The following is a 20170-nucleotide window of genomic DNA, read 5'->3' as shown; positions in this document are numbered from 1 at the left end:
AGGCTCTATGAAGACCTACCTACTTTACAAAGTTGAAAAACGTCCCAATTGCTTGGTCTGAAATTGTATAATCTCTGAGTAGTTATTTCTTTTGTGCATACTTCACGACCGCTAAAAAAGTATACTTTATAGTATGAATGTATGTAGTATAAATGTAATCCGGACGTACTGCATCAGTCATGTTGTCATTATCTTGCGACCTACGTTGTCAGTTGTGTTCCTTCCCAGCCTATCACAGCTCCTCTTCTGTGGCCTCATGGGATAGTAAAGTGTCCAGTGGATGTGCACCTCACAAGCTTGTAGTAAAGTAGGCCATCAGGTTTTTTTTTCTCTTATTGTTTTATGAATGCTTTTAATTAAAACAGACTATTTTCTCATACTGATTTCGCCTACTATATAGTAGGGAAGTAGGCTTATTTGGATGCAGCCAATTACTCAGTTTCATATAATGTGGTGATTTTTCAACTGGCTTTTATGCTTATAAAATTATACTGTACTATAACATGGCCAACTATGTATGCTGTAGAGGTCTGCAAGTATACAAGGCTATTAAACATGAAGTGTGTACTTTTTCGATGTGAATACTTTCTCCTACCTCATCTTAATATGCTGAATCATCTATAAATAGGGCCCTATGAAAACCATATTTCCCCCCCATTTTCCCCCCTCAAAATCTGTTTCCACCAACCCCCTATTTAACGGATTTTGGATTTAAGGATTAAATTATTTATATATAAAAAAGTCTAAGTAGAATAATTAAACATTTAATTTAACAACAACTTATTAAAAGTTTTTAAAAATAACATTTTAGGGCCCTATAAAATCCGGTTTAAATTTTTTCTTAATTACATTTTAACTGTTTCATTAATTGTTAATAATCAAAAAGCATGTCTAGTCAATTGAATACATAAAACTTTAATAATTTAATTATGTATTAAAATTTGTACAAAAATAGGGCCCTATGTTAATTAATGTTACACAAATTAATGTTTTAATTTGACAGAAATTCTTTCTTGTCTGCCTTAATTGTACTGGATTTATGATTTAATACAAAATTATAAAAAATAACCAAATTAAGGCATAAAACATTAACAATTTAATTAATCTTTTAAAATGTAATCACATTAAAATATAATTAATTTTATATTTTTGCAAACAAAATGCTGCACAACAGAGGTTTACTGTTAAAAAGAAAACTAAATTTAAAAAAAATTGTGTGATATTCCTTAAAAAAATTAGTTTTACTAACTTTATTATATTGTTATTGTTATTATAATTATTTGTTAAATAAAATGATTAACAAATATATCAATTTGATTGTAATCATTTTTGATTAATTACAACCTGAGGCATGAAAACCTGGCCCTGCAATCCAAAGGTTTATCGGGTCCCATCAGGCTTGGATCGGGTAACAGACTTCAAGTATGCTGCTATGGCGATGAGCATGGGGATTCTGGGATGCTGAGCAGCCGTCCCCGGCAGAGAACTGAGTGGCATCAGCAATCTGACCCCAAAGCAGCATGGCGTCTCGTTATTTCAACAAAAATCGATAGGATTGAAGGGCATTTTGTGTGTGTATTTGGGAGGGGCCGTCCTCATGCTGCACTGGGCTGGGTTGCCCTTGTCTAACCTTGGTGTTTGTCCCATGAGCAGCTTGCCATCCCATCCCCATGCACCCCAACCAAACCCTGACAGACAGATCAGAGCATCGATAACAGCCTTCTGCTGCCGCACCATCCCCCACCGGAGCAGACAGCCTTCCACACACACACACACACACACACACACACACACACACACACACACACACACACACACACACACACACACACACACACACACACACACACACACACACACACACACACACACACACTCAAACACTCAAACACTCAAACTCAAAATAACCTGTAGTCTCCAAAATGCATAACCACACACATACTGTAAAATGAATTTGAAAACACTAATGCGGTAACAAATATGCTCACAAGTATCTTATACATTAAATGTTATATCTTGGTATAAATAATGTTTTTTTTGGTTTTTTTTGTCCATACAATGAAAGTCAATGTTTGGACCCTATTGAGTTTAAGTGTATAGACAAAAACGGAAACATTCTTCAAAATATTGTATTTTATGTTCCACAGAATAAAAAAAACCATTCAGGTTTAGAACGACACGAGGGTGAGTAAATCATGACAGAGTTTTCATTTTTGGGTGAACTAGCCCTTTAAGTAAAAAGTGGCACATCTTACCCCACTCCCCCAACTGTCATAACGCCCAACCCTACACTCACGCATGCTTGTTCAGAAACGCATGAACAAAGAGACATACTATTCTTTGCGTCAGCACAGGGAGGGTATGGCTCTACATTAGTCAGAAGCTCTTCAGTAAACACTGAGAAAAAGAAACCTGGAGGCAGACACTCGGGCAGACAGATAAGAGTCACGTCACACTTAGCCGCTGAATCATTGTTTTGACTAAGCAGAGGGCACAGCACTGCAGTCCTCAACCTCAACCATCAGTGTCTGCGTGAAAAACAACTTCTGCTAGACAAAATAACTTACTACCCTACTCATCCAGGGAATCCCCAAAGCTTCCCAATGGACAGGGATTGAAATGTTACTGTTGTTCTTTTTTCCCCCTTTGATTTAATGCTAGAATTAAAATTCCTATAAATAAAGGGGGAAACTGTTTTTGTTTTTGTATGTTTAATCACCTCTCCATGTCAGGCAGACTTTTTCTTTCACCCCAGACTATCAACTAGTTTTGTTTATGTTCAATTTGTGGGTATATCTTGATAAAACGCAACAGGGACAGACATAACAACACTTTAAATTACAAAAGTGGCCTTTTAACATTTGAACACGTATATGAAACAAAAAGTAAAAAGAAAGTTATGCAAGATGCCTGAAGGCACATTCCTGAAGCATGACATTATTTATCTGTAAGGTCTACAACTAGGGATGCATCGATACCGATACCATATACCGGTATTATTGGGCCTGATACTGCGCTTATGAACTCGAACTCATTAAAATGCTCTGATAACAACAACCAAAACCATACAGTACAGTGCTTGTGACAAAGAAACACGACAACAGAGCAAACAGAGATCAGAATGGATGTATCAGAGAAGGATATCTATGAAGTAGGGAGGACAAGAAGTTTCTGTGCGCAAACATCCGAAGCGCGCGCCCAGAGAGCACTTTGAAAACTGCATTGAATTATTTTTCACGTTTTCTTGCACTTGAACTGATGAAGCAGTTTTAAATATGCACTGCGCTTTTAAGATAGAGCAATAGAATGAAAAGTGAAAGTAACAGAAGCTCGAACAACACATTCCAGTACAATAACTGAAGGAAATATATGTTTGCTAAACAAATTAAACCAATGAATATGAATAATTTTTTTGGTTTCTCTACCCAAAATATTAAAAAATTACAAATACAATGAAAATATAGGGATCGGTATTGGCGGCGATGCCGGCGAGTACCAAAAATCAGTATCAGTATTAGTCTAGTTCTGGAAAACCTGGTATCGGTGTATCCCTATGTAGCATTAAAGTCAAACGCTGTCCTAAAAAACTGTACTAGCATGATCTGATGTGTTTATGTGTGAAACAGGTTATTTAATGGGAAAAAAATGGGACTTAATTTCATACATTGGGAACCGATTCGATCGTGAAAAGTGGGCGTTACAGATCGGTGTGGTCGAAAAATAGAGAAAGGAAACATTTTGGTCACAGATGTGCAAGAAAAAACTATATTTTTTAATTTAACGTTGAACCATTACTTTAGTCAACTGTTGAACGCACTTTCACAAGACGATCAAGGTTACATTTGACGTAAATGTAAGTGTGTTGTATGTATTGTGAAGCTTACGTGAGAAGTGATGGGGAAACACTGTGCATCGTCACTTCTCGCACAAGCATAACAATGCATAAACTCGACCCTCTCATAACCGTGCATATGACAGTTGGCCAGTAGTGATGGTCTAAAGTTAAAGTATCAAATTTTACTATTTTTTCTTAGATGCATCTTTTGTTTCACTTCAGTAGACATTGGGCTTCATTCAATAATAATTGCATGGACTATTTCATATTTGTACACACAGGAGAACTTCTCACGAAAAATCTCTGCCTAATTAACAACATGCACAAACGCACATGAATTTATTCTTAATCTCGTTCTAATGTAAGTGAATTTGGAGTGCACAAGGTAAGTCATTTGCAAAAAACATGCCCAAACCATCTCCATATAACAACCACAAATGCCAATAAAGGACCATTTGAAGAGCTTACAGGACTAACGCTTTAACGCCATTCCCAAAACTGGCACCATCACAAGTTAAAATGGAGGTCGTTTAAAAGGTCGTTTTAATCGAAGATCAAATCAATAAAGTCATCCTTAAAAAGAGCTCAAAAATCCACCAATGTCTGCTGTACCACCTACACCATCCATAGTTGGCATGGATGAGACTGGTAAGAACAAGTTCAAAGATCTCCCGCTGTTCAGCTACAACAGAGACCAGCTGGGACACTTACAGTATACAGTGCTGCTGAGATTATGTTTTTTTGTAGGTCAACCCATAAGTCAGCATCACCCCAGTTCCCTCAACAAAAAGACAATAAAAAATGTTCCATTGGCTTTTGGATTATTGCAGAAAATCAAACCTAAACGTTTGATTCTTACATGTTTTGTTCATCATGATAATATCAACAAATGAACACGACTTTTATGAATTATGAAGCCTAAATACATCCACCAGAAGTAAAAAGCTGAATGTAGGCAACTAACTAAAGCATGACTTCAACGTCACCACCATTAAAAATTCAACAACTCTTTTAGTCTTTATTTAATAAACATTTTCCCTGAAAGTTTGAGTTATAATAGTTTGCAAGAGCATGATTATAAACACAATGAGGCTGTAAAAGCGGACTATAACTTTAACTGTTTAATGTAGTTTAATGTCCCAAACAACCTCTGGGCTAGTCCCATTTAACCACTTGTAAAGACAAGTAAAAGCTTTAGGGGGTATGTTGTTTATGTCAGAATAAAACGTGAAAATATCTTTATCTTGTGTTCTCCAAAGACCTTATTTCAGGCATTTAACCAAAAACCGTCTCAAAAAGCCTATTGATTTAAATACAATGGAACCGGAAGTGCTAAAATGCTATCGTTTCTGGGTTTTGGCCTACAAAAATACATCATCCCTGCAGAACACTATATAAACGGAAAACCAAAATGCATCTAAAAATCAGTGAGTGTTGCAGTGCCATGAGGAGAACAGATGTCCATTCTCCAGTGGCCAGAAACTATACTGACGACACCAGTCAATCTGTTGGACCTGAAATTCTGTGGAAACTCACACGGACACAGAGGAGTGAGGATATTGAAAAAAGACTTTTACAATGTGAATATGTATTGTAGATGGATTTATGATATGAAATAAGAAACTCACTCGAGCTTTCATGCGTACATTCTTTGCATGCACTGTATAATGTTTCTCTAAAGATGTCTAGCTATATGTTTTACACTCCCACGGGCTTTTCCTTAGAGGAGGCAAGGGAGGCAGTGCCTCCTCAAAAATTCGGAAGAGAAAATAATCCAAAGTACACAAGACCCCCTCCAATATTTTGAAAAATGCCATTAAAAAGTTCTAGGGTGTGCCGTGGGTTTGGTTTGATGGGGGGTATTAGAGAATAAATGGGTAAAAGTCATGTGATAGGAGGCAGTGCCTCTATCACCCTATGATTGGCTCTTCATGCTACAAATCCCGCCTCTTGTTTTTCTGGGGTGTTCTGGATCCTTAGATTCGTTAAATAATAGTTAATGGGAAGACTAATTAAAACGCAAGTAAAAAATTAACCCACTTAGATATCACCGCTTTATGTCACGTCAAAATCAAACCTGATATGACTGAAAACAGTATCTGAGTGTTTTTTTAGTGAGAAATCAGTGAAATTAAAGGTGCATCTCCTTGAGTGTCTCTGACCATCATGACACCTGCAGTGTTTACTGAGCTTTGATGACTGATCATCTTAAAATAAGTTGACTATTAAAAAGGACAGCAGAACATCAGTTCACGAATAAAATAGATCAGAAATTTGTAACAGCATTCTTAGAGGTATTATTTTGTAATAAATGTGAAAATGCTTAAAACTCAAGGAGAAATACTGGTTTTAATAAATACAATTTTAACTACATTGTTATGGTAAAGATGCAACATTACTTACAACAAGCAAAAAACTACAGTAAGTTTATTTTGTATGCTTACAAAAACAAATAAATGCTGTCCTTTTGAAATAGGAACATTTATAACATTGTAAATGTCTTTACTGTCACTTTCGATCAATTTAATGAATCCTTGTTGAATAAAAGTGTATATATACTGTATATATAAATATATAAATAGAGATAGATCTACTGTAGATAAGTTGACCTACTGAAAGCCACATTTTCATTTGATTTCCATTTTATCTAGTCATGGCTGTCATGTGACAGTTCAGTCATGTGACATGAAATTAGCTATGCTTAATACACATTTCAACGATCAGTTACACACATACAGAAACAAATAGTCTATTTGCACTTGACACACTTTTGTTTCATCCCCTTGAAGCACCACACGAGCAAGACAAGTCCCCAAAGCTCCGGCAAACAGACACAATGCGCTGCGGGCCGACTATCAATGCTAACTACCTCTGAGGCAAACTTGGCTCTCCCATTTTTCATGCTCACAGCGCAGCTGACAACTTGATACTTGCTTGGGGAAAAGAGAGGTCGGGCGCAGCATTTATCAGGGGAGGGGAGGAGAGCCGCTCTGATTTACATTGCAGTTGCGGTGTGTGTTTTATTCTCTAAGAGACTGTGGCTGCATCTCATAAAAAAATGGTTCTGTTTCAAATCAGCCTTTACCATTTAAGTGAGTAAGTGGATGTGAGCACATCACTGGACACAGTGTGTGTGTATGTGTGTGTAAGAGCACAGAAGGTCATAAGCGGCTGCAGTTTTCACCTATAGATCTATGGCCAAAAATGTGTGTGTTTGTAAAACTGGGTGTTAATGGTTGTTATGTGACAAAGGTCGTCATGAAATCAAAATTGACTCCATTTACTTTGTTAGCGCACATTACTAGTCTTGTAATGAACAATTAATCCGCGCAAGATAATACACACCCCGTCCTCTATTCAATATTCCGTTTCACTTGGAAATACATCACAATTACATCACTGTAAAGTTGTTGTAAAGTCGGTTGCAACTTGCGGTTCACGTGGACTTTAAATGATTTTATATTATTTTTATATTAGTACTAGTAATTTTTTTTTATATTTTTTCTTGTCATTTTAAAGTTTTTTAACTTTATATCTAATAACTTAATCTTTAATCTCTATATTTTTAGATTTCCATTTCTTAAAATAAAAAAATAAAAACTCAAAAGTATGAAATTATATATATATATATATATATATATATATATATATATATATATATATATATACATATAATTACATGTTAAAAAGTAAATATAATGTAAAACAATTTTAACATATTAAAATTGAACTATACAAAAATTTATAATTATTATTTTCTTTTACAAAAAGTGTGAGGGTGTATTTGTTTTCGTGTGATCCACAAGTCAAGTGCTGCTGGCTGGCCTGTTGAAAAAGGTCAGATAAGGTTCTCATGCTTTGGACAGTGACTGCCAAAAACCATGCATGACTTTCTCATTACCAAGACCATCGACCTCTATTGCTCATCGAGTGAAAATGTACACACCTCAGTGGGTGGAAACTGATCGTTTTAACAAGAAAACATGGAGCAAATAATACAATGACATCTAGGACACTAGCTGCAGTTAATGTACACCCCCTTAAGACCATGTATCAACCATCAGACATGAATAATACAAATCTGTGTGAAATTAATTCAAGGGAGAATCTGTTTTAAAACACAATGCAGAGAGAGAACAGGCTGTTCTATCAGAGAAACTGCCCTAGATAATAAAGATGACATCATTTAAGTCATAATTGTGTATATTCCCACACCTTTTTACCAACACACTTCAATGACTTTTCTATGATTATTCCCATTGTTAAAAAATAACATCACAAACACCAACATTTTGGCATCTTGGTTTGCTTTTACTTTATACCAAAAAGTTCATTGGGTGCAGAATGGCCCCAAATATCACACTATTAATTAATAATAAACGGGTATTGATAATAACTTGATATAAGCTGGATACTTCTGGATTTGCATTACAGCACACATTCAGTTTCACATCAGAAATACACAAGGCTTTATGAGAAAGAACCTATTAAAGGAAGCATTCACCCAGATATAAATATTAACATCTATAAATATTGGCATCTCGTCATAACTGGATGAGAAACTGACCTCATCATTGACTTCAAACCCGGTGAGATTGCAATCAATATGATGACCAGATATTCATTTTTAGGGTGAAATATTCCTTTAAAGGTGCAATGTGTAAAAAATTTGGGTATCTATTAACAGAAATGCAATATGAAATCCATAACTATGTGTTCAGTGGTGTATAAAGAACTTACTTAATAAACCGTAATGTTTTTATTACCTTAGAATGAGACATTTATATCTACATAACCGCGGGAATCCCCTTCTATGAAGGTCGACATATTGTGACGTCATGTTTCTACCGTAGCCGACAGCGAACAAACAGCGTTACAGAGCGTGTTTCGTCACTTCCTTGAAAGAGAAGCCGCAGAAAGCTAGAAGCTAGCCATAAACACCGTGAGTAGTGACTTTTCCCTTGTCAGTGGTGTAAAATATGTAGTTGGATTGTTTCATGTAACTTAATTCTTCTCCCTCGCTGTGTTATGGCTTTGCTATGTGGGGATAAATGTGCTGGTTACGTTCGTGAGACAGCTGATTAGCACTCTTGTCATTGACCATAAAACAGTAACGTTACAGGAATCACCAACCCGTCGATCTTGGAAGCATTTTAAGTCGATCGAGTTTCCAAAATCAGAGAAAAAAAGCCTAAATCAGAGAAAAAATCAGAGAAAAAAAGTGTGTAGTAAATGGTGTCTAGGAGATGAGGAGGCGCGTGCGCTGCACAATCATGCCATTTTTGCCGCACGCACCTTTGGGCTCATGCGGACGCGTCGAGTTTAAACAAGGCTTTACGCTTTAACCAGCTCAGCCACAGTAACAGCTCATATTGAGCCAGCTAAACGTTTACTTTCCTGTTAGAAACAATATATAGTTGCATAGTTTCATGTGGTTCTTCTCCCTCGCTGTATTATGGGTTTGCTATGTGGGGGGAAATGTGCTGGTTACGTTTGTGAGACAATCAACTAATTACTATTATTATATTATGTATTAAGACCCTTGATCCTCACCTGACTATGGCTTTGTAAACTTTATCCATGATGTGGTTTATAATGGACTGTGGTACACACTCTTGGTTTACTCTGGCTATTCTCTGCTGTCTCAGACGACGATAAGTTTGTCCAGTTTCAGGCACCGTAGCTTCTTCGAAAGGGAGGGGTGAGTGGTGGGCTGAGCCCTCAGTGAAACTCGCAGCCGAACCGCTAGATGTCGCTAAAAATCACACACTGCACCTTTAATTGTGCAAAGAGTGTAGCAAAAGAATGGAAAACATTATTTAATATCTTGGGGAAAACAGGATAGTTAAAAACTGTATGCACCGCACGGGATCAGTAAGAAATCGTCTCGGTTACGTATGTAACCCTCATTCCCTTTCGTGGGAACTCCTATGTCTCGTCGGAGGAGTTTCAAAAGAATTGGGATCCCAATTCGTTGGAAACTCCTCTGACGAGACATAGTTCCCACGAAAAGGAACTATGCTTTACAGTACATCCATGATGTAAACGACTGAGCTGGTGAACCAAAGAAAGAAAAACACAATATTCCTGTATGAATGGAGTTCTCAATTATGTTTACATTTATTCATTTTGTAGACGCCATCCAAAGTTACAGTGCATTAAGATTTGTCAGAATGTGCATTCCTTGGAAACTGAAAAATCTTCTGGGGTATTATACAAAGTTTTGTTTATTACTACGTTGTTTGGCAACTTTATTTAAATGTTTTATATATATATATATATAGTAATTATTCATTAATATATTATTTTATTAATATATAATTTTTTCTAATAATTGTCCAATTGTACAATTCTGTCTTTTATTTGAACAGACACATTTTGATAGTGATATAAACTACACCAGAACTGACTATAATACACAAGCAAATTAAAAATATTTTGTTAAAGACTTTAATATCCCTCCATCCATCCATCCCTCCATCCATCCATCTATCTATCAAAAACAAAAAAAACAACCTCTTTACAATAAAAACAAACAGCACTTAACTATCTCTAGAATATACATTCATACTGTATACATAATTTGTAATTTACAGTTCTGTCTTTTATTGTAAATTAAAAGTGTACTGTAATCCACTGACTGTAATACACAAGCAGCAAGAACACAAAATCTATCTATCTATCTATCTATCTATCTATCTATCTATCTATCTATCTATCTATCCATCCATCCATCCATCCATCCATCTTTCTATCTTTCTATCTTTCTATCCATCTATCTATCCATCTATCTGTCTAACAAAAAAACACAAAGTCCTCTTTACAATAAAAACAAACAGCATTTAACTGTCTCTAGAATATACATTCACACTGTATACATTGTAATTTGCAGTTCAGTCTTTTATTGTAAATTAAAAGTGTACTGTAATCCACTGACTGTAATACACAAGCAGCCAGATCACAAAAACAGAGTCCTCTTTATGTCAAAAACAACGGTCTCTAGAATAAACACTAGCTCTGTTCCTGCATTGATGGGCAGCGTTCACTCCCTATTCTTTAACATAAGGGGAAAAAAATCAATAAACCTTTCAGACACTGCTTCCATTTGGCAGGGCCGGTCCATCCCAACTTTCTCAAATGACAGAGAAAAGAGGTGGTGGGGGGGGAGGAAAGCAATAAGAAATGGTATCAGGTTACTTGTGATTGTATTCTATGTCGTATCATCAGCTCAGAGGAAAACAATATAGCACATGGCTCCAGATGAGAGCACTGTTACAGTAAAACCACACAGATAATGGCATGAATAGACTACGGTAACATTGCCTATAGGTGAACACAGATACATGAGCTGTATTGATCAAGTGTTGATCCCGAAAGCTAAAATTGCTATGATTCTCCTACCGTGATGATTGTCCTCTGACTGGTTGAATCCGCACAGTTGGCAGATCGAGCGGACCCAGCGGGTCATCTCCTCCTCCGTTTCTGCCACCAGGTAGAAGGTCCTCTCGGCCGTCTTGATGTCGAACACAAAGCTGTCCTGGAACTCTTTGCGTTTGAAGGTGAGTCCCGCGTCCACCTGCTCGCAGCAGTGCAGGTCGATGATGCGGATGGGCTTTTTGGCATGGTCACTCTTGTAGTACTCGAGAACATCCGGGTCTCCACTCATGCGCCCGCTCCGCAGGATAAACCAGCGCTTCTTCCAGGCCTATAGAGACAAGAAGGATTTAATCATGTTCGTGGTCAAATTTAAACAGTAATAAAAACAGACGTATTGTAAAATGTTATTACAGTTTAAACTGTTTTCTATTTGAATATTTTTTACAATGTCATTTATTCCTATGCTGTTGAATTTTCAGCATCATTACTCCAGTCTTCAGTGTCACATGATCCTTCTAGAAATCATTCTAATATGATGATTTGCTGCTCAAAAAACATTTATTATTATATCAATGTTGAAAACAGCTGTGCTGCTTCATATTTCTTTTGAAAAAATGTATACATTATATGTCTTTACTCCCACATTTAATCAAATTAAAGATGCTGAATAAAATTATTAATTTCTTACTGACCCCAAACTTGAGTGTATATCATTATAATAAATGATAATAATATGTATAATAATTGTATACAATATAATAACAGTTTACAGAAATATTGTCATTATTTAATATAGTCTACGTTATATACAACAACAGTATTATGATTTTAAAACAATGTTTTAAAAACAGCTTAAAGCATTGTTTCAGTTTCATAATAGTGAGTGAATTCATTTGAAATATTCCTGTGAATAATATAATTGTGGCATAAAAATCAGAACTAAGATATAGGCACAGCATTTCACTTTTAGTGACAAAATGCTTACAGGTATCTATTTTTATTATTTTGTTTTATCCGTTTGTTTTATTTTTTCATTTTAGTACATTGCAATTTCTTGTCTCATTGTACTGTTAATTTCAGTAATAATACAGAAATATTGAACTACTGTTCAAAATATGAAGCTGAAGTGAATTCTCCTTAAAAAGAACAGTTAAAGTTTTCAGTTTGTGCTTAGTTTTCACTGATCAAAACCAAGATTGGGCTGTAAGTGTTTCTGTGGGTGTGTGTTCCATTTGTATGTTTGTATGTGTGTGTGTGCGTGTGTGCGTGTGTGCGTGTGTGTGTGTGTGTGTGTGTGTGTGTGTGTGTGTGTGTGTGTGTGTGTGTGTGTGTGTGTGTGTGTGTGTGTGTGTGTGTGTGTGTGTGTGTGTGTGTGAGAGAGAGAGTGGCTTATTTGAGACAGGTGCTACTCCCACACAGTTTCCTGCTCCTCAGATCGAGCTTTGAGGGGGAGACAAACACACACTCACACGTTGTGTTTTAGGCTGACTTTCCATATACATAATGGTTTTTATACTGTACAAACTGTATATTCTATCCCCTTAGACTAACACGACCCTCAAACCTACCCATCACAGAAAACTGTCTTCATTTTTACATATTCAAAAAACATCACTTAGTAGTATGATTTATAAGCTGTTTTCTCATGTGAACCAAAAAATGTCCACATAAGGACAAGTATTACGGATTTTGTCATCTTTGTGGGGACTTTTGTCCCGATAATGTAGGGTTTACCTGACACACACACACACACACACACACACACACACACTGCATGACCTCCATTTTGATACCAGTAATAATGGCATGCACACTCCTGCGATTCTACTGTTTGATGATCCATGAAATATTACGTGCCACACATGCATAAAAAACTTTCTCAGCAAATACAAATACAAGGATTCCCACTCACACAAACACACAGGTGCTTTAGTCGCAGTAGTAGGGAGTTTACCTGATTTGAATGTAAGTGGACTCTTCTGCTGTTACCACATAAAACAGAAAAACATTGTAGGTCTAAAGATTTATTGATGAATAAAATACACGCATAAGCTTATACTACAGTTACCACACCTCAAGACAATGTTCAAGATTTCTGTATTTCAAGACATTTGTCAGGTTTTTGTCCTTGACACGCTCGTGTGTGGGACTAAGTTCTTACGCATCTCATCCGACGCCTCCGTTGCGGATTCCAAAACATTTTAGAGCTAGTAACAGAGGTTTGAGCCACTGATAGCAGGCTAATGCAGTTATTAATATATATATATAGAGAGATAATAACTAATAATAATTAATAACTAATTAAGTTATTAATGCAATTATATATATATATATATATATATATATATATATATATATATAGAGAGAGAGAGAGAGAGAGAGAGAGAGAGAGAGAGAGAGAGAGAGAGAGAGAGAGAGAGAGAGAGAGAGAGAGAGAGAGATTAAGCATGTGTGAATTACCTGAGTCTGTGCATCTCTCTACAGTTTTCGGCAGCAACATCTCTACTTATAGGGAAACTGTAAGTTTATCTGCTTCAAGAACAGCGCCGTTATTGCCTTGCTATAAGAAATGTCACGTAGATTTTATGTTGCTAAACAATTTTACTGATAAAATCATCAGATCAGCGCTGACAACTTTTTTCTGTGTGAGTGTGTGTCCGTAGTACTGAATGTGTGTGTGTTTGAGTGGGAGAGAGAGTGGGAGCTGATGTAGGCTTAAGGACCTTTGAAATAACTGAAATCATTTGGCGAAGTGATTTGGACCTTAGAACGTTCGTCAGCCAATCAGATTTAAGGATTCAACAGCCCCCTAGTATAAATGATAATAATATAAAACTACATTAAATAATGATGTTATTTTTGTAAATAAGTAGATGATAGATAGATAGATAGATAGATAGATAGATAGATAGATAGATAGATAGATAGATAGATAGATAGATAGATAGATAGATAGATAGATAGATAGATAGATAGATAGATAGATAGAAGTACAGAAAGAAACAGCCGGAAAATGGAAAGAGGTTCTGTGGCCCGATGCCAGAAATTTACTTCCGCCCCATATCACTCACTCACTGTCTCTCTCTCTCTCTCTCTCTCTCTCAGTGGCTCTTGCTGACACACAGGATCCCACAGGCTCTCTTTCTTCCATCAACACCCCCTCCCCCTCCTCCTCCCCCCCACACACACACACAGACAGAGCCACCTCCGCCACCAGACCAGGGAACCAAGGACACTGTTTCCACTAACCACTACACCCCCGCTCTTCCCGGTCCTGCATCCAGCCTCACTGTCCGACAGGAAGCGGAAAATGGATCCCACTACACATCCTGTGTTTTCTCAAGCCTGCTGTTGACCTACCCTTCACATCCCTCCTCTCACTCCATTCAGCCTGTCGCTCACACAACACAACACTGGCACACTGCTTACTGCATACCACCTAGTACACTAGCACACTGGCTAGTATTTTTTATTTATTTAAATATTATGTGGAACAGTGTGCAATATGCATTGGTGGAACCATTAAAAAAGTTATGAAAAATAGGAATTCTAGTTAGTCATCCAATAGAAAATTTCTTAAACACTGAAAAGAGATATTTTGCAGAAACATTGATACTTTTTTCAGGATTCTTTGATGGATAGAATGTTCAAAAAGAACAGCATTTATTTGAAATAGAAATCTTTTGTCACATTATAAATGTCTTTAGTGTCACTTTCATTCAGATCAATGTAAATTAATGCAAAAATAAAAAAAGTGTTCCCCTGATTTTTTTTAAATTATTATTGTCAATTGTAATTTCTTAAATCTTTAGCGAGTGCAAAAAAAATGGGTTGCGAACACCATTAAAAAAATGGTAACACTTGTTACTGTAGTAATAACTATAAATTAAGCATAATTACATGTAACTAACCCTAAACCAAACCAAACCCTAATCCTTAACCTATATTAAAGGATCACTCCACCCATTTGCATTAAGATTTCCATTGTTAGAAATCCAGTCATACTATTGAATGGTCGTGCAACACTCTTTCATTTTCCCCTGAGACGAGAGAAATCCTCTATTTACCTTTTTCACTTCCTCCTACAATGACGCAAAAATCGTAATTTTACGTCATTGTAGGAGGAAGTGTAAGAGGGGGGGATTTCTGTGAAGACTACAAGCACTAGTTCCCACCCTTTCAAACCCGCCCATAGGGGGCTGGACCTAATGCGATAACAGACCTATCAGATCAGTGCCAGTGCGTTTGATTTCAGCGGGAGAAACTTTTTGAAAATATAGACGAAGGTACTGAATACACAGGCGGATGCATTATGGAGGATCTGGATTTTGACAAAGTTATGGTGGAAACGGATGTTCGTGGCTACCTTTATGAGCCACAGTATAGCGACGAGCAGCTGAGGGCTATGGAGGAACCTGAGGCGGCTGAAGCTGCTGCCACCACAGCCGATGCAGACGATCTGCCTGCCGCGGACGAGGAGCCCGCAATGGCTCGAGCTGAGGCAGATTGGTGGTGCCTGTGCTATCTCAGTGTGCGCCAATGGACACAGAACAAGAGTCTGTCTGCTGCCGAGAATTCCAGCGGTGCTACGGAATCGGAGGATGACACGGACGTGTGTTTGTTGCTCAACCGAGTTTCGCACCCTATATGGATAGCGGCGTCCTGGAGACCTACTTTAGAATACCTAAGGTCAACTGGCAATGTCAGCCAAAGCCTACAGGGTCAAATGGTCGTCTTTCTGTAAAGTAAGTTTATTTTCATTTTGTTAACACGCTAACGTGGCAGGTTCATTGCACAAATATCTTGCAGTTAAGCTCGCTACTGTAGTGGGAGTGGTCTGCGGAGCTGAGCATTGCAATGCACTATGGGGATTGTTGTCTACAATCCACAAGCACTAAAAAGTCATTTTCTGCCTTTTATCGGCCAAGAAGGTCCCAAATTAGAAATTTATGATACTATTCTACTACATATATGACCCACTTTCAATACATATTCATGTCTCCACCGGTGGAATGACCCTTTAAGTATTTTATTCAGTACTTAAATGTATAATTACAATGTAACAAAGACACCTCGAAATAAAATGTAACCAACTGTAGGAAAACTAGGAATTTTAGTTGGTTGTCCAACAGACAAATTGCATACTGTGTACAGTGAACAGTGTGTATACTACAGAAATAATAGTTTTATAGCATACCACAATATGAGTATTATAAGATCATTGCCTGCCACTCATTTTTTGCTGTACCCTCTGAATATGACCGCTATCAGATCACTCAGAAGTGAGGATGTGCTGACAGGAAATTAACACTGACTCCAAATTTAGATGCAGTATAGTTGTAAATATCTGAGAACTGAAGTACTTTCTGCTCTCATGTGATTTCGGAGAATTAACAAATAAAAGGAAAACAAGTTTTACTTATTACTCTACACTTGTACACATGCTTGCTAATTTTCTGTTTGACGATCCATGACATTTCATGAGATACACATGCACACTTCCTCAGCAAATATACACAAGGGTTTCCACTCATGTATAAACACACAGGTGTTCATGGCTAGTATTAGGGAATTTCCCTGTTTTGAATGTAAATTGATTCTTCTGCTGTAACCACATGCTACAGAAATGTAACACAATAATGAAGTTATTCATCAACCACCAACAATGGCTGCATAACTGCATAAGTATAAATGGCTACTTACCAAAAAAAAAAAAAAAAAAATGCTATTTAAATTTTGATTTGAAATTATTTTAGTATGTGAGAAGAGTGTGGCGTGGACATTAGGAGTATAGTAATAGTATAGCAGACAGAAAATGTTATGGTTAAGTGGACATTATTAGGGCTGTAAATAAATAAAAACAAATATAATAGAATTAATGACATGAATATGGGGTATATTGATATGGGGTTAATTAATCAAATTTATCATAATGAATCCCATAAGAGGTAGAAATGAAACGGTTACCGGTTTGATGATTAACCATGATAAAATTGTCGACAGTTAGTATTACTGTCTTACATTTTTAAGTATCGTTAAAACCATATTTGATTACCTCAATTTGAAAGACTCTCTGCAAATAATATCCAACATTAAACGAAGTTAAGCAACAGTCTCGCACAGGCGGCGCACGTTTTTATTTCTACTGTTTCATAAGCGCCACCTACTGTCAGAGAGTGAATTTACATGTTTTATTCAGCCTGTCTATTGCTTTTGTTCAGACCAATGTCAAATCTGGCTGAAATTTGTATACGCTCTTGTACAATTTAACCAGTTGATGAAAAATGGGTTTTAATTATCTAAAATAAAACTAAAAGTTTTATTTTTTATTTTACAACCAAAACAAATCTCCATTTCTCTTACCTCAACTAGTACACAAGGGAAAATATGCAGAGTTTCATGACTGCATAAGTCTGACTAATTATCCCACTTATGTGAGAGTTTTAGTTTTCTTATATTACCAAATAAATAAATGGAAATTAAATGCTGATTGGAGTTAAAACTATATGCTATGTTATTATTGTTTGAGAAGATAAATATCTATTATTAGGACTACTATATATATACATTTTGAACCATCAGACAAGTGCAAACCACGGGGCCAAGAAACAAACCCATCTTTCCATGTCCCCTGTGCTTATTTATTTCAGACTGACAAATCAAATGACACTACAGACATTACTTTCTACATGCAGCTGAATGACTGAAGAATTCAAGGAGAAAAAACAATATATCAACTTTATCATCTCACTAAAGCTCAAAATGGCAAGACATTGACATGGGCAACTGGATCCTGTGCAGTCTTTGATTACTTACAAATTCCAAATTATATGACAAAAATGGTCAGTAACGTCATATATTACATTACACATTTAAGGTAATGTAATCCAACTACTTTTTGATTACTTATTGATTACTTTTGACCAAACTCATTTATCACATTGAATTGAGTAGGATAATCTTGATATAAAAATAAACAGAGAAAGAAAATATATTCCATTCTTTGTCATCAACAACAAGAAGTGCATTAAATATTACATTACATCAGGGTTTCCCAAACAAGGGTTCATGCAGTTTAATAAAATGCTGATAATTAATTAAACCACAAAAATGTCAAATTTAAAATAAATGAAATGAGACAAGAACCAAAACCAAGTAACAACAATACAGGTTTAATGGTTCAAATAACAATGACTGTGTTCGTCAGGAGCTGATTAGATATGCAATGTTGCAATTCGGTGAAAACACTTCTTAAAATGAAATGATTTCTGTAAATCCAGAGGACAAATGCTGTGTGGGTCGAGGTTTTCCATGTAATTATAGCCACATGACTAGTGACTGGTCTGTGTGTCGAATTCAACAAAACTAGAAATCTTATATAAGCAGTTCGCAAATAAGCAACAGAGTTTTTTTTAGAAAGGAAAATGGAAAAGATGGAAAAAGAAGAATTAGGGAGAATCAATAAATTATGAATGCTTTACTGCAATTGGGTGAATAAATGTAGTCATGTAATCAATAAAAAAGTAACTGTAGTCTAATTACGAGTAGGCTACTTTAAAGTGTAATATAATATAATGACAAGTATTATAATAATATACATCACATTATTTTCTGATACTGAACAAAAAAGGTGCAACAAATTTGTCGTGGTATAATTATTTTAAATTGCAATTAATATTTAAATATTACAGAGCACCGTGACAGCATGTAGATGTCAAAGATTCTTGTGACCATTAGTATGTCTTTAGAAACATTTTTGCATTTGTAGTTGTAATGTAATTGTATTTTCAATATTAATGATGTTATTTTTTTGGTCAGAGAGCACCTTTTAAATGTATGGGGGGGGGGGGGGGGCAGCTATAGGACATTCCTCAAATTTTGTCCTTTTGTGATTCACAGATAAAAAAGGTCAAACGAGTTTTGAACGAGTGGAATGAGGATGAGTTAATGACGACAGAAACGATCTTTACTGTGGTAGTGTTGTTTACTGTATCCGCAGCATAAAACGTTTCACTTACACTTCAATCAGTCATTTGTATGGATTGGCTAAAATCAATTTTAGTCGGATTTTCTAGAAATACCTCAGCTAAGTTAATCTTTCTTAAATAAGGCAAGTTTAACTGGACTTGGGAGATTAGTGATGGGCTTTTTTTGTTGTTCGAACACATCTGTAGTAGGTCCTTGTTTGTGGTTTTTGGTGTGGCAGCTTTTCTAGTATGAGAAGCTCCGCCCTCAAAAACATCTCTGGCCAAACCCATTCTCAGCAGTGCGCAATGTACCCGCATGACGTAACAACATTCACCTGATGACACACATATAGGCCTACACCCAAAGACACGCACCTTGCCGTTAAATTTTTTCTTTAGACTTTACATCTCAGTTTTGTTCCTTCGAACCGACTGATTTGTTTTACGTGAGAGCAAGTGAATGAGTGAGTGCAAAACAGGGATGTGGAGAGGGAGATGCAATCACTTAAGTGCATCTCACCCTCTTCTCGTTTGAATTTATGGCACTCTCATGGCTGTAACATGACTAAATGAGATTTGGAACAAAGCCCAGATCAGTTGAAGAAAATCTGCATGACCCAGGTGCCTCACAACTACCACATTTAGCACATACTGTATGTCACTGCTGGTCTCAGATTAGTAGAGCCAATTTTATGTACTTTACAGGCACTGAGATTTGTTCCATTTTTAACCATACTAAGCAGGGATGGAGTTGGCCATCGGGAATACCGGGCACAATCCCGAACGGCCGGTCCATTTCAGGCCGAAGACCGGCCGGTGGTCTAAGAGTTTTTTTTATTTTTTTTTTTATGATACGCGACCAGCCTAACCGGCCGCTTAGTGCCTGCAGCGGAACGCTGTGTGTGTGTGTGTGTGATTCAGACCGGGCCAAACCAATACTTTCAATCTGAGGAGGGATGCGAGCGGCCCCTCTTAACTTGGACTGATCCTC

The 20170-nt window shown here is 36.6% G+C and overlaps 1 protein-coding gene across 1 annotated transcript in view; it reads right to left on the bottom strand.

Annotated features, from left to right (window-relative positions):
- Positions 1–20170, bottom strand: part of gab2 (GRB2-associated binding protein 2) — a 67230-nt gene that overhangs the window by 22887 nt on the left and 24173 nt on the right. Inside the window, exon 2 of the mRNA XM_077207021.1 lies at positions 11237–11540. Within this exon, the coding sequence (XP_077063136.1) occupies positions 11237–11540 (304 nt within the window). The remainder of the gene's footprint in view (positions 1–11236; positions 11541–20170) is intronic.

Source organism: Siphateles boraxobius, unplaced genomic scaffold, assembly GCF_051911475.1.
Source record: "Siphateles boraxobius isolate OS27281-9 unplaced genomic scaffold, OSU_SipBor_1 6, whole genome shotgun sequence".
Classification (NCBI taxonomy): domain Eukaryota; kingdom Metazoa; phylum Chordata; class Actinopteri; order Cypriniformes; family Leuciscidae; genus Siphateles; species Siphateles boraxobius.
Note: the sequence above shows the minus strand (reverse complement) of the source record. Positions and strands in the feature narration are given on the sequence as shown.